The sequence below is a fragment of the Vicia villosa genome, unplaced genomic scaffold (genome assembly GCF_029867415.1).
Source record: "Vicia villosa cultivar HV-30 ecotype Madison, WI unplaced genomic scaffold, Vvil1.0 ctg.000621F_1_1, whole genome shotgun sequence".
Lineage (NCBI taxonomy): Eukaryota > Viridiplantae > Streptophyta > Magnoliopsida > Fabales > Fabaceae > Vicia > Vicia villosa.
The window spans coordinates 433,823-453,869 of NW_026705279.1; the positions used below are offsets into that span (position 1 = coordinate 433,823).

The 20,047-nt window shown below is 31.7% G+C and overlaps 1 protein-coding gene across 1 annotated transcript; it reads left to right on the forward strand.

The window, feature by feature from the left end:
- Window positions 1-7,644: 7,644 nt before the first annotated feature.
- LOC131629895 (uncharacterized) lies at window positions 7,645-10,303 on the forward strand. The gene is made up of 4 exons (XM_058900698.1): window positions 7,645-7,945; window positions 8,029-8,204; window positions 9,032-9,233; window positions 9,893-10,303. Exons 1-4 carry the CDS (start codon window positions 7,864-7,866, stop codon window positions 10,114-10,116), a joined length of 684 nt encoding a protein of 227 aa, XP_058756681.1. The 5' UTR covers window positions 7,645-7,863; the 3' UTR covers window positions 10,117-10,303.
- Window positions 10,304-20,047: the final 9,744 nt, after the last annotated feature.

A 20,047-nucleotide genomic window follows, 5' to 3' on the forward strand; every position in this document is an offset into this window, starting at 1 on the left:
TTACTTTCCTAAATGTTCTTTAGTTTGAAGCTTATATATCCTACGAGGACTTCGTAGACGTGAATGGATTGGAAAACTATTTTGGGGCATTCCACGATAATGAAGTGGAACATTTATATGTTGAAGCTATGGCTCTGGTTCAATCTTTTGAAAGCTGCTATTTCCGATTTGCTAGACAGGTACGACTTTTTGCAAAATAAAATTTTTTATTTTAAGTTTCTTTAAGATACTTTTTGTTATAAGTGTAGGAGAGAGAGAGAGAGGAGAGTGTAACAGAATTTATTGTAATTCATTAACTGATCCATTAAAAATCGAGTTTTTTTCCGAAAAACGAAAAAAATTGTGTTTTTCCGAAAAACAAAAAAAAATCAGGTTTTTCCGGAAAAACAATAAAGTCGAGTTTTTTTGTTCAGAAAAACAAAAAATCGAGTTTTTTGGGGTGAAACGAAAAAATCGAGTTTTTTCGGATAAACGAAAAAATCGAGTTTTTTTCTAAAAAATGAAAAAAAGCGAGATTTTTTGGGGAAAACGAAAAAAGTCGAGTATTTTTTTTCGAAAAACGAAAAAAGTCGAGTTATTTTCCGGAAAAACGAAACATCGAGTTTTTTTGGGAAAAACGAAAAAATTCGAGATTTTTTTCGAAAAACGAAAAATCGAGTTTTTTTCCGGAAAAAACGAAAAAAAATCGAGTTTTTTTGTCGGAAAAACGAAAAAAGTCGAGTTTTTTTTCGAAAAAAACGAAAAAATCGAGTTTTTTTCGGAAAAACGAAAAAAATAAATTTTTTTTAGGGAAAACGAAAATGAATTTTTTTTAAAAATAAAATATTTTTAATTGTATTTTGGATGGATGGATATCCATCCATTAGAAATTTGTTATGGATGGATTGGATGGATTTTATTCCTTATTGGATGGATTGGATTGAATTTTTATTAAGAGAGTTTAATGGATTAATGGATTGGTTTGATCCATCCATTAAGGATCCAATCCATATCCATCCAATCCATCCATTTTGCCACCCCTAGTCTTCACAGTACTTTTGTAGTTGAGTTTCGCGGTTTGATATTGGCCTTGAGTAGAGCACAAGAGATGAATTATAGAAAGGTCATAGTGGAGGGAAGCTCTCTTCTGATTCTAAAGATGGTTGATTAGTTAAATTTTTTTATTTCATATATACTTTAACACAACAGTTTTCACATCCTTACTTTCCTAAATGTTCTTTAGTTTGAAGCTTATATATCCTACGAGGACTTCGTAGACGTGAATGGATTGGAAAACTATTTTGGGGCATTCCACGATAATGAAGTGGAACATTTATATGTTGAAGCTATGGCTCTGGTTCAGTCTTTTTAAAGCTGCTATTTCCGATTTGCTAGACAGGTACGACTTTTTGCAAAATAAAATTTTTTATTTTCAGTTTTTTAAGATACTTTTTGTTATAAGTGTAGGAGAGAGAGAGAGAGAGAGAGAAGAGGAGAGTGTAATAGAATTTATTGTAATTCATATACTGATCCATTAAAAATCGAGTTTTTTCCGAAAAACGAAAAAAATCGTGTTTTTCCGAAAAACGAAAAAAAAATCAGGTTTTTCTGGAAAAACAATAAAGTCGAGTTTTTTTGTTCAGAAAAACAAAAAATCGAGTTTTTGGGGGGGAAACGAAAAAATCGAGTTTTTTCGGAAAAACGAAAAAATCGAGTTTTTTTCTAAAAAATGAAAAAAAGCGAGATTTTTTGGGGAAAACGAAAAAAGTCGAGTATTTTTTTTCGAAAAACGAAAAAAGTCGAGTTTTTTTTCGAAAAACGAAAAAATCGAGTTTTTTTCGGAAAAACGAAAAAATCGAGTTTTTTTCCGGAAAAACGAAAAAAGTCGAGTTTTTTTTTCGAAAAATGAAAAATCGAGTATTTTTTGAAAAAAGTCGAGTTATTTTCCGGAAAAACGAAACATCGAGTTTTTTTCGGAAAAACGAAAAAATTCGAGTTTTTTTTTCGAAAAACGAAAAATCGAGTTTTTTTCAAAAAAAAGTCGAGTTATTTTCCGGAAAAAACGAAAAAAATCGAGTTTTTTTGTCGGAAAAACGAAAAAAGTCGAGTTTTTTTTCGAAAAAACGAAAAAATCGAGTTTTTTTCGGAAAAAACGAAAAAAATCAATTTTTTTTAGGGAAAACGAAAATGATTTTTTTTTAAAAATAAAATATTTTTAATTGTCTTTTGGATGGATGGATATCCATCCATTAGAAATTTGTTATGGATGGATTGGATGGATTTTATTCCTTAATGGATGGATTAGATTGGATTTTTATTTAGAGAGTTTAATGGATTAATGGATTGGTTTGATCCATCCATTAAGGATCCAATCCATATCCATCTAATCCATCCATTTTGTCACCCCTAGTCTTCACAGTACTTTTGTAGCTGAGTTTCGCGGTTTGATATTGGCCTTGAGTAGAGCACAAGAGATGAATTATAGAAAGGTCATAGTGGAGGGAAGCTCTCTTCTGATTCTAAAGAAGGTTGATTAGTTAAATTTTTTTATTTCATATATGCTTTAACACAACAGTTTTCACATCCTTACTTTCCTAAATGTTCTTTAGTTTGAAGGTTATATATCCTACGAGGACTTCGTAGACGTGAATGGATTGGAAAACTATTTTGGGGCATTCCACGATAATGAAGTGGAACATTTATATGTTGAAGCTATGGCTCTGGTTCAGTCTTTTGAAAGCTGCTATTTCCGATTTGCTAGACAGGTACGACTTTTTGTAAAATAAATTTTTTTATTTTAAGTTTTTTTAAGATACTTTTTGTTATAAGTGTAGGAGAGAGAGAGAGAGAAGAGGAAGAGAGAGAGGAGAGTGTAACAGAATTTATTGTAATTCATTAACTGATCCATTACCTCAGAATCATTGGAACCATGGTAGTCAAAATCCCGATTTTAATCGTATAATCCTACGCTTTTACGATTCAAAACAGCTGCAACGATTACACTCATGCCCAAAATCGCAGATTTGCAAAATCGTGTATAATCCTACCTTTTAATCGTGAAATCGTGTAATCCAACGATTTTGTGCGATTCTGTGGATTGGGTCAAAAAAAGCCCACTTACTTTAGATCCTCATCTGAGTTGTGTGATCCACCCCTCCAAAGTAAACCTTACTTTTAGGCATGCTCATCTGCAGCCCAGTCGCCTTAGAGAACTCCTTTACTTTTCCCATAATAATCCTCATTGATTCCAAGTCTCCCCTAAGGAACATCAGAGAATGTCATTCGCCTTAGAGAACTCCTTTACTTTTCCCATAATAATCCTCATTGATTCCAAGTCTCCCCTAAGGAACATCAGAGAATGTCATCAGCAAAACAAATTTTGACAATTTTCAGATTTTCACAACTCAGATGAGCATACTAAGATCCTTCCCTAGAGCATTTTTCATATTTTCTTTTAAATATCACAATTTTTATTATTTTTGAAGGAGGACTGTGCACGTGCTGTTCAAGAAGCCGAATTTGGGGTTTCTCTGCCAGGTATAATTGTTATTTTATGAATTGAGTGTGACCCCCTAATTTCTCTTAATTTTTACTGTATCATACTAAAGTAGCTAAATGGAACTATCATAGATGGTGAAGTGCCCTGAGAGAGGAGAGCTTAGCTCGGAGGTAATGCTTTATTGAGGTGCATTATTTCAATTCTGTTAATTATACTAACAAATCTATTATATGTTTTGACAGATTAAAGCATGGTCCAGTTGAGATATGATCTGAGAGATTTTAACATTTCAGTATACATAATATGTTAATAAAATTTAATGATCGGACAGATTTGAATATTACAGGAATCTTGTGGTGATACATAATATGTTACTAGAATTTAATGATCCGACAGATTTAAATATTACAGGAATCTTGTGGTGATACATAATATGTTACTAGAATTTAATAAAGCCACTAAAGTCTGCTTTGAACTGATAGCTCATGTTTCATTTGATAGCTCCTGCTTTGTCCAATGTACCTCATATCTTCACATTCACACAAACATAACAATCTTCACATTTTGGTCTTTAATTGAATCTTTTTTTTTATTAAAAAAACTTGATAAAAATGAGTACTGAAATTGTGAGAAAAAGATATTGACATTGAACCTGAGAGTGAGACTAATGGTAAGCTACATAAAAATGCATTGCAATTTTTCTGTGCTAACAATTCCATACACCCTTTATTTAATGGTAAAAGAGCCAAGAGCAGTGGAATTGGCCATTCAACTCCTATTTTAGGACCTACAACAGTAGGAAGATGGCGAAAAGAAAGAAGAGATAAAAATGTTGTCAATACATTATAGTGATATAGCACCACTACTAAAGCCACTAACTTTACAACCCTGAAGTACACTTAAACGGAAGCAAACTAGCCATACCTGGATGTAGTCTATCCATCTTAACACATGTGGCAACTTTTCCTTGTTTGTATTGAGAAAGCTGATAGCAACCAAAGACATCATGTTAAAGCTTAAAAGTTTAATCATTGTTTTGTTTAAGAAACCAATTAAATGTATTTTCTTTTGTTCTTAAAATTAAACCAGCGTATTCTCTTTATTGCAAAGGAAAATAAAGATAACATTAATCTAATACAATCACATGATATAAGTACCTCAACACAAATCAAAAGTGGCTCTTGAATTACAAATCAAGGAGAAATTCATTCAAAGGATGAAAAATGATTCATTGAATTACAGTAGAACTTCATATGATATTGAAGTGAGTGCATCAGAGCCAAAGCATTTTTTGAATAAATATAAAAAAGTGGTTCTTGAGGTTCAAAATCCATTTTAAGAAGAACCCTGCTGAAGTTATTTAGGTAAAACTTCAAAATATCCTTATATTTCGGAAGTGCATATCCGAAGACACTTTTTTTAGAAAAAAAAAGGTTATTTCGAATGTGCATATCCGAAGACATTTTTTTATAAAAAAAATGTGACTTCGGATATGCATATCCGAAGTATTCCAATATTTGGTTTTGGGATTTTTTGGATATGCATATCCAAAAGAACTCAATACTTACTAAAAAAAATTAAAATCAAGGTGAATCAATGTAATTAATAATATAATTAATTGTATTGATTAAAATATATTATTAAATATATATCGTTATAATCAAGATATAATAATAATATTAGTCTAATAAATATTTAAATCAACACCTTATTTTTATATATAAAATTAATAATAATAATAATAATAATAATAATAATAATAATAATGATAAAGATATTTATTTATTATTTATTTATTATTTTTTATGATACATAAAAAAAATCATTTCATAAACTAATTTTCAAAAACAATTTTATAAAAAATTTATTTTATAAACAAAATTTTCAAAACAATTTTAAGGTTAAAAATTATTTTACTAACTTATATAAATGAAAAATATTCTTATTATATTTCATAAGTAAATTTTGAATTTTATAAAAGTAAATATATAATTTATTCACTAAATAAAATTAAGATAAAATCTTCTTGTAATTTTTTTAAATTAAGTGAAAAATGATATTTTATTATAATTAGTTATTAAAATAATTTTTATATTTGTGATTTTTATTTATTATTTTAAAAAAATATTTAATTCCAAATTTATATTAAAATATGAATAAAGTAGTAAATAATTTTAATCTTCATCTCTTTTATTTTAAATTTTTGTTGAATAATTATTGATGTATTTATTTTTTATATAATCATAATTGTCGTGTATTAGTTACAATTTTAGTAATTATTAATATGGAATTTTAAAAAAAATAATGAAATTTTTTATGAGTTTTATTTTTTAATTAATAATTAGAATTAGAATAGAAATATGAACAGTATAATTATCATTATTATTATTCATAACTTATAAATTATATCAATTTTAAGATATATGAATTAATCAATATCTTAAATTTTTCAATTTTTTGGAATTTTTTCGGATATGCATATTCGAAAAAACTTTTGACAATTTTTTTAGGTTTTTTCGGATATGCATATCCGAATTAACCAAAATCCCAATTTTTTTTTAGTGTTTTCGGAAATGCATCTCCGAATTAACCAAAATTCCTATTTTCCTTTTTGGTGTTTTCGGATATGCATCTCGGAAAGATATTTTAGGATTTTCAACACGGATTTTCACCCCATAGATATCTATAAAGAAATTGCCTTTTAATTTTAAGACTCATATCCTATAACTAGTAATATACCCGTGCGTCCGCACGGGTAAAAATTATTTTGTCGCGTAAAATTATACTACAAATTGAGAGTTATGTTTATGTATGTTTAGCTGATTAAAATTTAATTGGTTGTGTCCCATGATATTTCATAAAGTATTTCATTCACATTTTCAACATTAAAGACAGGTGCAAATGAGTGAAAACTTAACACCTACTAAATAACAAATTATCTTGAGATTAAGAATGAATTGATTCATCAATCATATTACAATGAAAATATTAAAAAACATATGAATATTTAAAATAATTCATCATTAAAAGGGCCAATTTATGTATGTCTTTTTGTTTATATCTAACTAATTGTGCCTAGTGTCACTTTATCAAATGCAAATTAACATTTATACATGTTTTGTTGTTTGGATCTAACTTGTTGTGTCCCATAACATTAAATGCAAGTGCAAAGTTATAATGAGCAAGATGTAATATGATTTTGAGATAGATATTGTAAAAATCATAACAAAGCTAAATAATAACTTTATGCATAAATGAATATATATTGAATTGTCATTCATTTGTGTAGTTATATAGATCTGTTACTTAAAATAAAATAGGTGTCGTGTTGATAGTGTCTCGTAATAAAAATAGAAATTTTGACATTTGAAAATTGTGTCTCAAATAAAGACAATGATTAATTAAAATAAAATATGTATTTTGCCGATAATGCCCCGTGAAAAAAATAAAATATTTGACATTTGAAAATAAGAATTTTGTGTTTCAAATAAAGACAATTGTTAATTAAAATAAAAAAGGTATTTTGATGATAGTGTCCCGTAAGTAAAGTTGAAATTTTGACATTTGAAAATAATTTTTTTAATAATTATGAATAATTTTTTTATAATCATAAAATAATTATGTTTTCGATTGAGTAAATTTTTACGTATTTCTCTTCGTTCTATTAAAAGAGATTCAATTTATTAATTTATTTATATTTTAAAAAATAAAAAGAGAAAAAGAAATTTGAGGGAGAAAAAATTAAAATGAAAATTGTGAAGTGTTTAATAAATAGAGTGAAAGATAGAAATAATTTAATTTGTAAAAGGAGTGAAAATATAATTTGAAATGAGAAAGTGATTTTGTATTGTCAAGTGTCAACACTTTATTGATTAAAGAGTGTGATTATATTGATCTTTATGTAAGTACTAATATATTCTTTTTGCTTTGTAAATTTTGAAAGAGCAAAAGACATTTTTGATAGAGTGGTGACATCTTCTAATAATAGCTAGATAGTAAATTTTTTGGGCATAGTGGGCCGGTCCATATAAGTTAGCCCATTTTGATTGCGGTAAATAAAAGTAAACATAATAAAAATTAAATACAAAATCTTATTTTTTTTTTTTATTGAAGTAATGCATCACATCACACACGCCACATCAGATTCCAAAGGTAGCTTGTTCCATTAATTTAAGCACACTTTGCGACCCAGCCAGCCTCCTTCATCTTCTTCCACATTGCCGTTTCACCTTCAACGTCGTCGTTTAACACCATCAAATAACGCGTAACAACACCTTCGAATCCGATCCATCATCCTCCGAATCAAATTCCTCCATTATTCAATCAATTATGATCTCGCATGTTAATCCGTAATCAATCGCTGTGTACATACACGTTTTCTTGCCATGTCCGTTCAACATCTGCCAAATTCTAGGGTTTCTCGCCTCTTCCTAATCTCCTTCATAATTTTCTTAACCTATCTCCCAGGTACGCTAGAAACGTATCATTTGATGTATTTGAACGAGTTTTCATGAAATTTGAATTGATTGTTTAGTTTTGGTTTTTTTCAGGTTTGGTGTTATCTGCGGTGGTGACGCTAAGTTCCATTGAGATCTTCACAACCCATGAGTGGCTGAGAGCCACTCCAACTGTCTATTTTCGATGCACCGGGGATAACAAGACGTTTTTACCTGATGTCAAGAAAAAGCATGTTCTTTATGCTTTTAAAGGAGAAGAGTCTTGGCAGGTTGATACCTTATTGTTTTGCATATAAGGCGTTTGAGAAATTGCTTATTTATTAATGATTTAAGTATTGATAATTGAATCTATATACTATAAGGCATGTGATGAATTGGTGTTTGATTTTCCTTGCCTCTTTGGTGAAACAATTATTGTTTTCTAATTTAGGCAGCTAGCTTCTTTGATTATATTGTGGGCATGTTTGGATTTACTTAGGGTCTGTTTGGATACACAGCGGATTTGCAACTTAAGCGCCTATGAGTAAGCTTGCATAAGCTATTTTTACAACAACATATGAAATAAATTTAAATTGTTTTTATATACGTTATAAGTTGTTTTCATTAGCTATCTTGAAGAATTTATAAAAATAAGTTCAAATCAAAACAATTTGTAAAAAATGTCATAAACTGTTTTGATTAAGTCTCCCAAACAGTGTCACAAATCTTATGGTAGTAGAAAAGCTCGAATAAGCTCATCCAAACATGCCCTTATTAGAACATAAGCACTTGTTCGGTAGAGCTTACAATAGCAAACATTTGAAATGTCAATAAAGTAATAAACTGTTTTCAGCTTATTTCTATGAGCATTGTAGGATAATTTATGAAAAGAGCTTTATAGTTTATATGAAAATAGTTTGACTTTATTTTAGCTTTTATTCTGTAAGCGCTTAATCAAAAAGTTTATCCAAACAGGGTGTCTATATGTATGTTATTTACAAGAAACATTTGTTGTTTCAGTTTTCCACTCTTGCTTATTGACTATGTACAAAATTCAAGTGTGTTTGCATTTGTAGTTTCAATTACCAACAACTGAGATTTTGCTTTCTGCTTCCAGCCTATGACTGAATTTATAGGTAGAAAATGCAAGCGATGCGGATTCTATGAGAAAGACAGCATTCTTAATGATGATGAATTTGATGAGTGGGAGCTGTGTCCTTCTGATTTTACCGCACCTATTGGCAGTTATGTTCACTTCAAGGAAAAAGAATTTAATGCTACTTTTCTGTGCCCTGCATGCCTACTTTTTTCTAATAATGGTGAGTGTCTTGCAACTGTTTTCCTTGAAAATTGCTTTTACAGTTTTACTGATATAGTTATATTTGTTCTTGCCGACTACTCTGTTGATGCCACTACAACATTTATTAAGTTTATCAAAAAGAAGTTAATTTAAAATTTGTTGAGTGATTCTGCTCATATCGGTACATTTATTTCTAGTAATGCTAAGAATCTTAAACTTTGGTGCATTTATTTCAAAAACTGCAGATAACCTTAATAATCTATTGTATAGGAGTTTTGATTAAGTATAGCAAATACTTTAGCTAAGATTCTAAGGGGAAAAGTTATATCCTGTGACTTTCCTCTGTAACCTGCTAGAAGGAGGATTGTTTATACTGTAGAGGTTGAAGGGAAGGTACATAAGCTCATTATCCTATCCTTCAAACTTGTGTGCTAATTACCTTTCATACTGTAACTTCTGGTATCATTTCTATCTGTTTGGAAAAGGCTTGATTATTGTCAATTGTACTACCTTACGTCTGAAAGTATTTTCTTTTCAATATTGATTTATTTTGCCTTGTGAATCTGAACATTACTGGTCATGCCCAAGTTTGTTCCACTTTTACATCTGAACAAACCTCTAGATCATTTTCAAAAACTTTATGTTTTGCTAAAAGTTAAAATGTGTTCATATGTGCAGTTACTATGGCCGCACCTGAGGGGGATCATAAAGAAAAAGGAAAACATGTAGGAGTTATCATTTTGATTGTCATTTTGGTCTCAGCCGTGCTGGTTGTGGTAGCCATGGGTGCATATAAATACTGGCAAAAGAGGAAGAGAGAACAGGATCAGGCCCGATTTTTGAAGTTGTTTGATGAAGGAGATGACATTGAGGATGAGCTCGGCCTTGGCCCAATGCTATGATAGGTTAACGAATTTCCTTCTGTACAGTAGGTTTTCCTCACAATTTTGATTTGGCTTTCATGTTTCACCGGAAGAGATAGTTCATAGTTACTATTTATATCCATCTGTACAGACTCTACACATATTTTATATGACTGTTCGATACTTTATCTGACAGAATTGCTCAAACAATGAAGAATTTTATTTATTTATTGACTTAAACTGCAGTTTTTGTTGAAGAATGTTTTTGTTTTCACGGTTTAAGAATTACAGCAGATCTACGCACTTATAGGCCTTTGAATTTTAATTGTTTGGTTGCAATTTTAACTGCTCTCCAAAATAGAAGATACGAAGAATTGGGAATATTTATTTAAATATTATTTTATTTAGAAAAGTTCTGGAAAAGGCCAGTTTTATGAATATGCAAATGAACATAAATTTTTTATGTTATAAATTTAAGACACCAGAGGATGACGAAACACTTCTTTATCTTTAGATGAAAGAGTGTGTATGCCATGTACTATTAGGCCACACTGATGGGTCATGTTTGAAGAAGTCTTCTAGATTGTTAATAAGTTCCTAGGCTGTTTGAATAAGTTTTCAAGATTTTCAATAAGTTCTAAGGTTTTTGTTTGGGAGATTGGAGGGAAAGGGGATGAGAGTTTTGAAAAAAAAGAAGTAGGATAGAGTAAAAAGAATAGAAGAATTTTGATTGGGAGAGTTCATGAGGTTCTGTTTTTATTCATTACACAAAATTCTTCTCATTTCAACTAAAAAAATGTATTTGAGGGGCCCGAAAGATTTAAACAAATTGTTTAAATATAATTTATGTTATATTATTCTAAAAATTAAAAATATGTAAATCATAAACACTCTTTTATCGTTTTAAATAAATTTTTATTTAAAAAATTAAAAAACTATCTATATTTTTATTTTTTTTAAAAAAACGTTTTTCAGTAAGAAGGCTCATGGGAGAACAACAATAGAAAGATAAGAAGGTGAAGAATCATCTATATTAAGATATAGATAGAGGATATAGATTGAGAAATCATGGAAAATATTCCGTTCTAGAATCAGAAATGAGATTAGAAACGATGATGTCGGATTATGCTTTCTAGGGGTGATCGTGGTGCGGTTTGGGCGGTTTTGACGAAAAAAATCATCCGAACCGCAAGAGAAAAAATCGTGCGGTTTGGTTTGGTTCGGTTGGCTTTTAAAAAAAATCCGAACCAAACCAAACCAACCTAATGCGGTTTGGTTCGGTGCGGTTGGTTCGGTTTTTTAGAAATATTTTATTGAACCATTCATATACATATAGATGATAACATAACTTTGTATTTAGACATTCATACACTATCAAATAACAACAAAACCCGTCATATTTTGACAATAACTTTATATTTAATATGTAAAAATTAAATTAGACAAAAGTGAAATAATAAACATAAAATAATAGTATAAAATAATATAAAAATTATTAGAATGAAACAAAAAAATAGAAGATACGAGAGATTAGTGAATGTGAAAAAGAAAAAACAAAAGAGTTGAGAGATTAGAGAAGAAGATGTGCGATAAAAACGAAACTGAAATAGGGAACATTTGCATAAAAATGAGAAGGTGAAAAAGAAAGAATATAAGAGAGTAAAGATCATAGAAAAAGAGGGAAGATGTATGTGGCAAAGAAGAAGCAATAATGCTATTAGAGATTTGAGAAGATCGGGACTAAAATCATGTGTAAGGATGAGAAAATTGTTCGTAATCATAAGGTTAAGGTATTATAGATTTAAGTTTGGGTTGGATGTGAGTTAAGTAAAAGTTAGGTTGTAACATAATGCGGTTTGATTCGGTTTGGTTCGGTTTATAAAATACAAACCGCAAACCAAACCGAACCATGCGGTTTTGTTAAAAGATGACCCAAACTAATCCGAACCAAATTCGGTTTTTTGCGGTTTCGGTTTGGTTTGGTTTGGTTTGGTTTCCGGTTTTCTATTGGGTTGGTTTGGTTTTGATCACCCCTAATGCTTTCGATGCGGTGGAGTGGTGGGACTTACAAGGTTATCACTTCAACGCTCAAGTTAGTATGTGGGGAAGAAAAATAATGTGAAATTAATTTTGAAACTTGTTATTTTAATTTGGCGTCTTCTCTATAGATAGATAGAGGGAAATAACAAACAAGTTAATTGTTAGTCGTGATTTACAGAGAGTCGTTGTATGCTCTTATAGTTGAGATCTTTTGTGATTATTAGGATTATAATCTTCATGTCTTGAGAAGATTCAGAGACGGGTGGGATCCCATCCTGGTGGTTGGCCGAGGTTGATGTGGTCGACTCAGAACATTTGTGCTCCAAGCCCTCAACGAGGTATAGGTAGGCGGAGGTTTGATATTGCAGCCTCATATTCCGACCGCCCCTAGTACCTTTAAGACAGATGAAGGAGAAGTGTCCAAGTTCTTAAGGAATCCTTGATTTAATGCATCATACTTCAAACGTCTTTTCAGAAATATCATTATTACAGCTCTTGGAAACCAAAACTCTTAAGTGTTATGTGTGGGTAATTACACGTGTTTGTGTTTGGTGAAGCATTTTGCCATGCTAAAATATTATCTTTTTTTAAGAAAAACTAGTAACAAACTCGTGCGAAACGCTCGGGTTCTGGCAGGGACGCACATTTGTTTCAGATGTCTTTTTTTAATATAAAAAATGTATATTAAAAGTAATTAGCATTTTGATCAGTAAATTCATGTTCCCATTAATATTCAATATTTTGATAAGTATCTTCATGTTCCCGTTAATATTCAATATTTTAATCAGTAAATTCAGGTTTCCGTTAATATTCAATATTGTGATCAGTAACTTCATGTTCCCGTTAATATTCAATATTTGAATCATTAACTTCAGGTTCCCGTTAATATTCAATATTGTGTGATCAGTAACTTCATGTTCCCGTTAATATTCAATATTTTAATCAGTAACTTCGGGTTCCCGTTAATATTCAATATTTTGATGAGTAACTTCATATTCCTGTTAATATTCACTGATCAGTAACTTCATGTTTCCTTTAATATTCAATATTTTTAATCAATAACTTTAGGTTCCCGTTAATATTCAATATTGTGATCAGTAACTTCATGTTCCCGTTAATATTCAATACAAATAATTAGTAACTCTAGGTTCCCGTTAATATGCAATATTGTGATCAATAACTTCAGGTTCCTGTTAATATGCAATATTGTGATTAGTAACTTCATGTTTTCGTTAATATTCACTATTTTAATCAGTAACTTTATGTGCCCGTTAATATTCAATATTTTAATCAGTAACTTCAGGTTCCCTCTAATATTCAATATTGTGATCAGTAACTTCATGTTTCCGTTAATATTCAATACAAATAATCAATAACTTCAGGTTCTCGTTAATATGCAATATCGTGATCAGTAACTTCAGGTTCCCGTTAATATGCAAAGATAAATGTTTTTAAGTGTGAAAAATTATCCAATATTTGAATCAATAGTAAAATTGTTACCGCTTATAACAATAATATTTTTTTATATGAAAATATTTTAATAAACAATATGTTTATCTCGTTTAAAAATATTATTTTTGTTTTGACATTATTTATAAAAATATTTGATTCAATAATAAAGTTGTTGTCATATATAAAAAATATTTGAAACAATAATGTATTTTTGTCTATATATAATTATTATTTTTATTTTTTACTACATTAGAAACAATGCATCCTTATCCATCATGTTATTAAATTTCACCATTAAAAAGCATAATAAAATACTTTCGTATCCTAAAATGCTGTAATTAAAAAAATATAATAAAAAATATTATGAATAAAAAATAATATATAAATATTTAATGTTGTAAGAAAAATAATGTTTTATATTAGTGACTAATACATTACATAATATCTTTCATTAATTTAAAAAAAAATTATATGATTAATAAATAGATTAATTAATTAAGGGTTAAATATGTTTTTGATCCTCATAAATATTGCGAAATTCGTTTTTAGTCCCTCAAAAAATTTACTTCAAAGAATGATCCTCTTAAAATTTTTAGTCTATACTTTTGGTCCCTACCGTCTATTTGGTCTAACGGAAGCTGACGTGGCCATGTGCAGGGCCGGCCCAAACAATTTAGAGGCCCTGTTCTATTTTAAAATTAAGCCTTTAATAGATGATATAGAAATATTTTATAGAAATTTGACTCGTCGAAGTATAGATTTTTCACATTTTTCTAATCTTACCATCTTCGATTTATAGAAAAGTTCATACTATTTAATGAAAGGAAATAATTCTTTGAACAATTTCGACAATATTAATAACGAAGTGTTTTATTTAATAAACAACCAACAATATAAAATTACAAATTTTTAAGTCTCAAAACTACTATTTCAAATTTATTAATATATTAATTCCTAATAATAGAAAATATAAATATTTCCAATTCACATTTTAAAAATTTTCATACATCTATAAAATATAATAATAAAAAAATTGATAAAGTTAATTGCACCATTAAATTTTAAATAAATAAAATTCATTTTATTTATACTGTGAGATAAAGATTTACTTCAATATATTAATAAAAGTAAAAGTTAATTGCAACATTAAAACTGTACGTTTTAAAAACTATGCTGTGAATGTTTTTGTAAATAAATAGAAAATATACATAAAATGAAAGACTCAAGAATCGAAAACGGGTCTTGCAACTCCAAAAAGAATTTAATTACCGCTATGCTAGACAATAATATATTGATAAAAAACGGAATTAAAGGTATATAATATATATGTTAAATTTATTTTAAGCCCGTTTTTCAAATTTGAGGCCCTAAAAAATCGGAGGCCCTGTGCGGTAGCACTCTTTGCACCTCCACAAGGCCAGCCCTGGCCATGTGTCACGCCACGTCATATAAAGTCAACACTACATAAAAAGAGAGAAAATGCGGGGGTTTGAAACCCCCTCTAAATAACTGGAAAAAAACATTAAATTTTCACAAATAATTAATCAAACAGTTGTAGATAAATCGTTTTTATCCCTCATTCTTCACATCATTATCAACCTCTCTATAACTCCTAGCTGCTTCATCAAGATATGATCAACAAGCATCAACATAATTTGAAGTTTGCTGTTGAAATTCTAAGTTACCAAAAGCCTCCAAAGATTATATATATATATATATATATATATATATATATATATATATATATATATATATATATATATATATATATATATATATATATATATATATATATATATATATATATAAAACAAAGGACTGTAGCTGAATGAAATTCTAATTAACACTAATTTCTTAACATTAACTAAAAAATATATGGCATACTTACATTGTAGCAGTAAACCATTATTGATATCAAGCTTTGAAGTTACCCAAAATAAAAAAAGAATGTATCAAATGTATATTTGATCTCACAAAACTAAAATCACTAAGACTAAAGTTTATCATTATGGTCCAAATGTGTCCCTTTTTTTTGTGAATGCCTCCATCAACTTCTATGCAATTTTACGCTGTAAAACAAAAAAAAACAAAAAAAAAAGCATTAAATTTAGTCTAACACAAATCAATATAATCATCAACCGACTTATTTTGATCTTTAAATTTTTTTTTAACTAAGAGAGAGATATAGACTTATGTTACTTAAAGTGACAATATGTATATATAGTGTTTGAGTGACACTAAAACAAACAGTAACTAAGACACAAAAAATAATATAGGTGGTAGCGTAATGATTAAATGGTGTCTAATATAGGTTGTAGCGTAATAATATAAGATGATAATCTTCATGTCTTGAGAAGATTCAAGGACGGGTGGGATCCCATCCTGTTGGTTGGTCGAGGTTGATGTGGTCGACTCAGAATATTTGTGCTCCAAGCCCTCAACGAGGTATAGGTAGGCGGAGGTTTGATATTGCAGCCTCATATTCCGACCGTCCCTAGTACCTTTAAGACAGATGAAGGAGAAGTGTCCAAGTTCTTAAGGAATCCTTGATTAAATGCATCATACTTCAATTTGTTAAAACTTTAAATATCACTTTATTATATTTAATTATATTTAATTTTTTATAATTATAGTATCCTTAACATGTGTGGCACATGTTAGCATGACCCTTTTAATAATAATGATAATATTTAATCATTTTTATTTTATCTATATTTAAAAAAAATAAGTAATAATTTTAAAATATTTGCTATCTTAAGATCAAGAAAAATAAAAAGATAATAAAATAGTTAAAAATAAAAATAATAAAATAAACTAATAAACCAGAGTGGAGGTGGGTGTGGGGCAATACTAGCATCTTCCGCCTCCGTGAATAAAACTGAGTTTTCCTCTCATCTGCTCCCGCTCCAGTTAAATCATTTTTTCTCTGTTAGATTCAAAGCAGGGGCAGCTGGGAGTTTTTTTTTTTTACAATGACTAAGTGACTTGTTGAATTGTTGTTCAAAACTAAATGTGAACCCCACGAGTAGTATATATAATAGGGTTAATAGCTATTTATCCCCCTGTTATATGGAGCCTATACGAAAAATCCCCTATAAAAAAAAGTCACGTGGATGACCCTAAAATTTGGAAAAATTCACTCTTAAAACCTTTCCCAGGCCAAGTCACCCAAAATGCTGATGTGTCAATATTTTTCTGATTTTTCCATTTTTTTAAATGCCACATGTGTTTAGTCAGTTTTGCTTGGACATTTTTACCCTCACTACAACAGAAAGGTGAAACCACCATTTCTTCACCTTAAAATAATCATCATCATCTCACAAACTCAAATACCACTTTCTCCACCTCCAAACATAAACCATAACAGTTTGATTCTCTCTCAATCATGAGCCACCACCACAGCAAACCACCCTTACTGCAAAATTAATGTTCTGGACTGGGCCAAGATTCGGCCCAATCTACTTTCGGCCCACTTAGCCTTGGAGGCCCAAACCACCTCATGTCCCATAAAGAGCAATCAAGTGCTCGTCTTCACTGTTCCCGGCACAAGCGCTTCCCGTGAATTGTCTAGTGCTCGGCATATGCGCTCCCCGCGAGCGCCTTCTCCATCGAGGACCCCTTCTCCTCATAGGGTTCCTTCATTTCCAACCCCCCGAATAATACGGAGTCCACATGGTTCCTAAAAGACCGCATCTCCCTTGAACTTCGGAGCGGTTAACCAGGACAAAGGGCACTCACGCAGCTCCGGTATTTCCGCCCAGGAAACCTGGCAGTCTCCTAGTTGGGCCTAGAAATCCAGCCCAATAGCGAGATCATGGCCCAGCGCTGGGGGCTATAAATATCCTCTTTCACTTGAGGGTCAGGTATTCAATTCTTTCTAACCTTTAGCTTGTACTTGCACTCCTTTGCTCGTCTTCTTACTTTGGCATCGGAGTACCTTGCAGGTACACCCCCCCTTCACTTCACAAAGATTCAACATCCGAGCAGGCCTTGACGATCCGTCTGATCAGGTACGATCAATTAACAACCACGCAAAAAAACATAATACCATCTTCTTCATTACACATTCCATGAAAATCACCATCTTCCCCTCTGCACACTCTCAGCACTCGTTTTATTTCGAAGCACACTCCAAAGACCAAACATCAAACACCTTCTCTGCAAGCTATAACTGACAAAATTAGAAAAAAAATTGAAGATCAGAGATTCACATCTTTGCTCGCTCTGTTCTCATCCTCAAGCTTTCTCAGCTCAACCAGATTACGCTGAACACAACGAAAACGGAGAACAAGTCACAAGAGGAAGAAAAGGTGAAAATACCTGAGGTTTTTTTTTCGTGTGTGGTTCAAATCTGAACTGAGATGAGAGGACTTAAGAGATGAACGAGTAGGCTTGGAAGAGGAAGGATGAGACCGTCACGGTTACGGTGGCCGCGTTTCAAATCAGAATTGGTGATGAGTAAAAGTTTTTGTCGTCGCGCCGAGGAGGGGAAGACCGTCGCTCCGTCGTGAGTTGATGAAGATGAATTCGGCGCCATTCGTTCCGAAGAGGGAGAAGAGGAAGAACATGATACTTGTCATCCCAAATCTCTAATCCTTTTTCCATTTTGATTAAGTTAATCTTTTAAATCTAAATTAAGCATTATCAAGAAACTAGGTTAGGTAGATTTAGGGTTTAGCTATTAACACATGTGACACATCAGCAAAACTGACTAAACACATGTGACATTTAAAAAAATGGAAATATCTGAAAAACATTGACACATCAGCATTTTTGGTTACTTAGCCTGGAAAAGGTTTTAAGAGTGACTTTTTCCAAATTTTCGGGTCATCCATGTGACTTTTTTTACAGAATTTTTCGTAAAGGCCCCATATGGCAGGGGGTAAATAGCTATTAACCTTATATATAATATTAATATAGTTTTTATTTTTACAAAAGTCATCCAAATACTCCATTCACATACACCTCTTTTATGTCATATCACATTTGATCTTACCGGTGACCAGAACCTGAAGTGGGCCAGCTGCGGCGATGAGATCTTCACGCGTTTGGTGGAGGAGGAAAAGGGGGTTTGTACCTGCAAGGAACTCCAATGCTAAAGTGAGAAAGGGTGCAGAGATACAAAAGAGCAAGAAGGTCAGAGTTTGAATTATTGGATACCTGACCCTCTAGTGAAAGAGGGTATTAATAGCCCCCGGCGCTGGGCCAAGATCCCCACATTGGGCCGGATGTGCAGGCCTATAATGGAGACTGCCAGGACCTAGGTGTGTAGTGGAGACCAGCACGTGATCTCTATCCTGGGTCAACTGCCCCGAAATACCTGGAGGACACGGTCTTTTCGGAAGCAGGAAGATTATGTGATATTTGGAGAGGCGTCGGCATCAAACCCTACGAGAAGGGGACGTCCTCCTCGGACATGAGGAGGAGATACCTTCGCACGGTTATATATGCTCGGCCCCTTACTATAGAGACTCCTAGCAGCACCAAAAAGGGAGGTCCTCGTCAAACAAAAGGAGGAGACGCCTTCGCACGGTTATAGCTGTTTGGCCCCTTATTATAGGGACTCCTAGCAGCACCATAAGGGGAGGTCCTCCTCGGACATGAGGAGGAGATGCCATCGCACGGTCATAGTTGCTCGGCCATTGATGCTAGGGACTCCTAGCATCACCAGAAGGGGAGGTCCTCGTTAGACAAGAGGAGGAGATGCCCTCGCACGGTCATAGTTGCTCGGCCATTGATGCTAGGGACTCCTAGCATCACCAGAAGGGGAGGTCCTGGTCAGACAGGAGGAGGAGATGCCCTCGCACGATTATAGCTGCTCGGATCCCCTACTGTGGCTGACGGAGGGGTAGAGGCGTGACCTTGGGCAGCCGTGTGCTCGGCGGAGGGGCAGAGGCCTAGGCAGCCGTGTGCCCGACGGAGGGGCAGAGGGGAAAATTGCCTTCTACTGGTTCTAGCTGGTTGGCCCATCGTTATTGGACTGCTTTGGACTTAGAAGTGGATTGGGCCATGCCTAGCCATTTGGTCAGTCCAGAACAACATTAATTGTTAATCTCACCCTATAAAGTGAAAAAACACTACGAAAATCTTTAAAAAAATATCTCTCAAAAAGATATATCATCGGACGTCTTTAAAGCTACACCAATAAAAATGTCAAGTGAAACACCTTTATTTTACCTATAATAATCTGAAAATGTATCTTTATAAAGTATCATGTTAAATGACTTTCAAGCTCTTATGAAGTTCTTTAAAGTCCTTTCCCGAGAACTGGAACATCTTTTACTTGTCAACCTTAAGGAAAATCTTCAAGTAATTGTACAAGTACTGCATTAGGGTTTCGTATGACTTTTTCTATTAGGTCGGTTCACTTTTTAATTATATAAGACTTTCCTTTTTCAATTAATTTATTTTCTGTGTTGTGTTATTGTAGTTTGTAGGACTATGCTTTTTCTTAGGTGCGTATTTAAGAAATACAAAT

Bases quoted from the DNA above. Each gene is read 5' to 3' on its own strand.
- LOC131629895 (XM_058900698.1), top strand. From the start codon at position 7,864: ATGTCCGTTCAACATCTGCCAAATTCTAGGGTTTCTCGCCTCTTCCTA. The intron at 7,946-8,028 runs GTACGCTAGAAA...GGTTTTTTTCAG, and splicing joins TTTCTTAACCTATCTCCCAG to GTTTGGTGTTATCTGCGGTG. The intron at 8,205-9,031 runs GTTGATACCTTA...TTCTGCTTCCAG, and splicing joins AAGGAGAAGAGTCTTGGCAG to CCTATGACTGAATTTATAGG.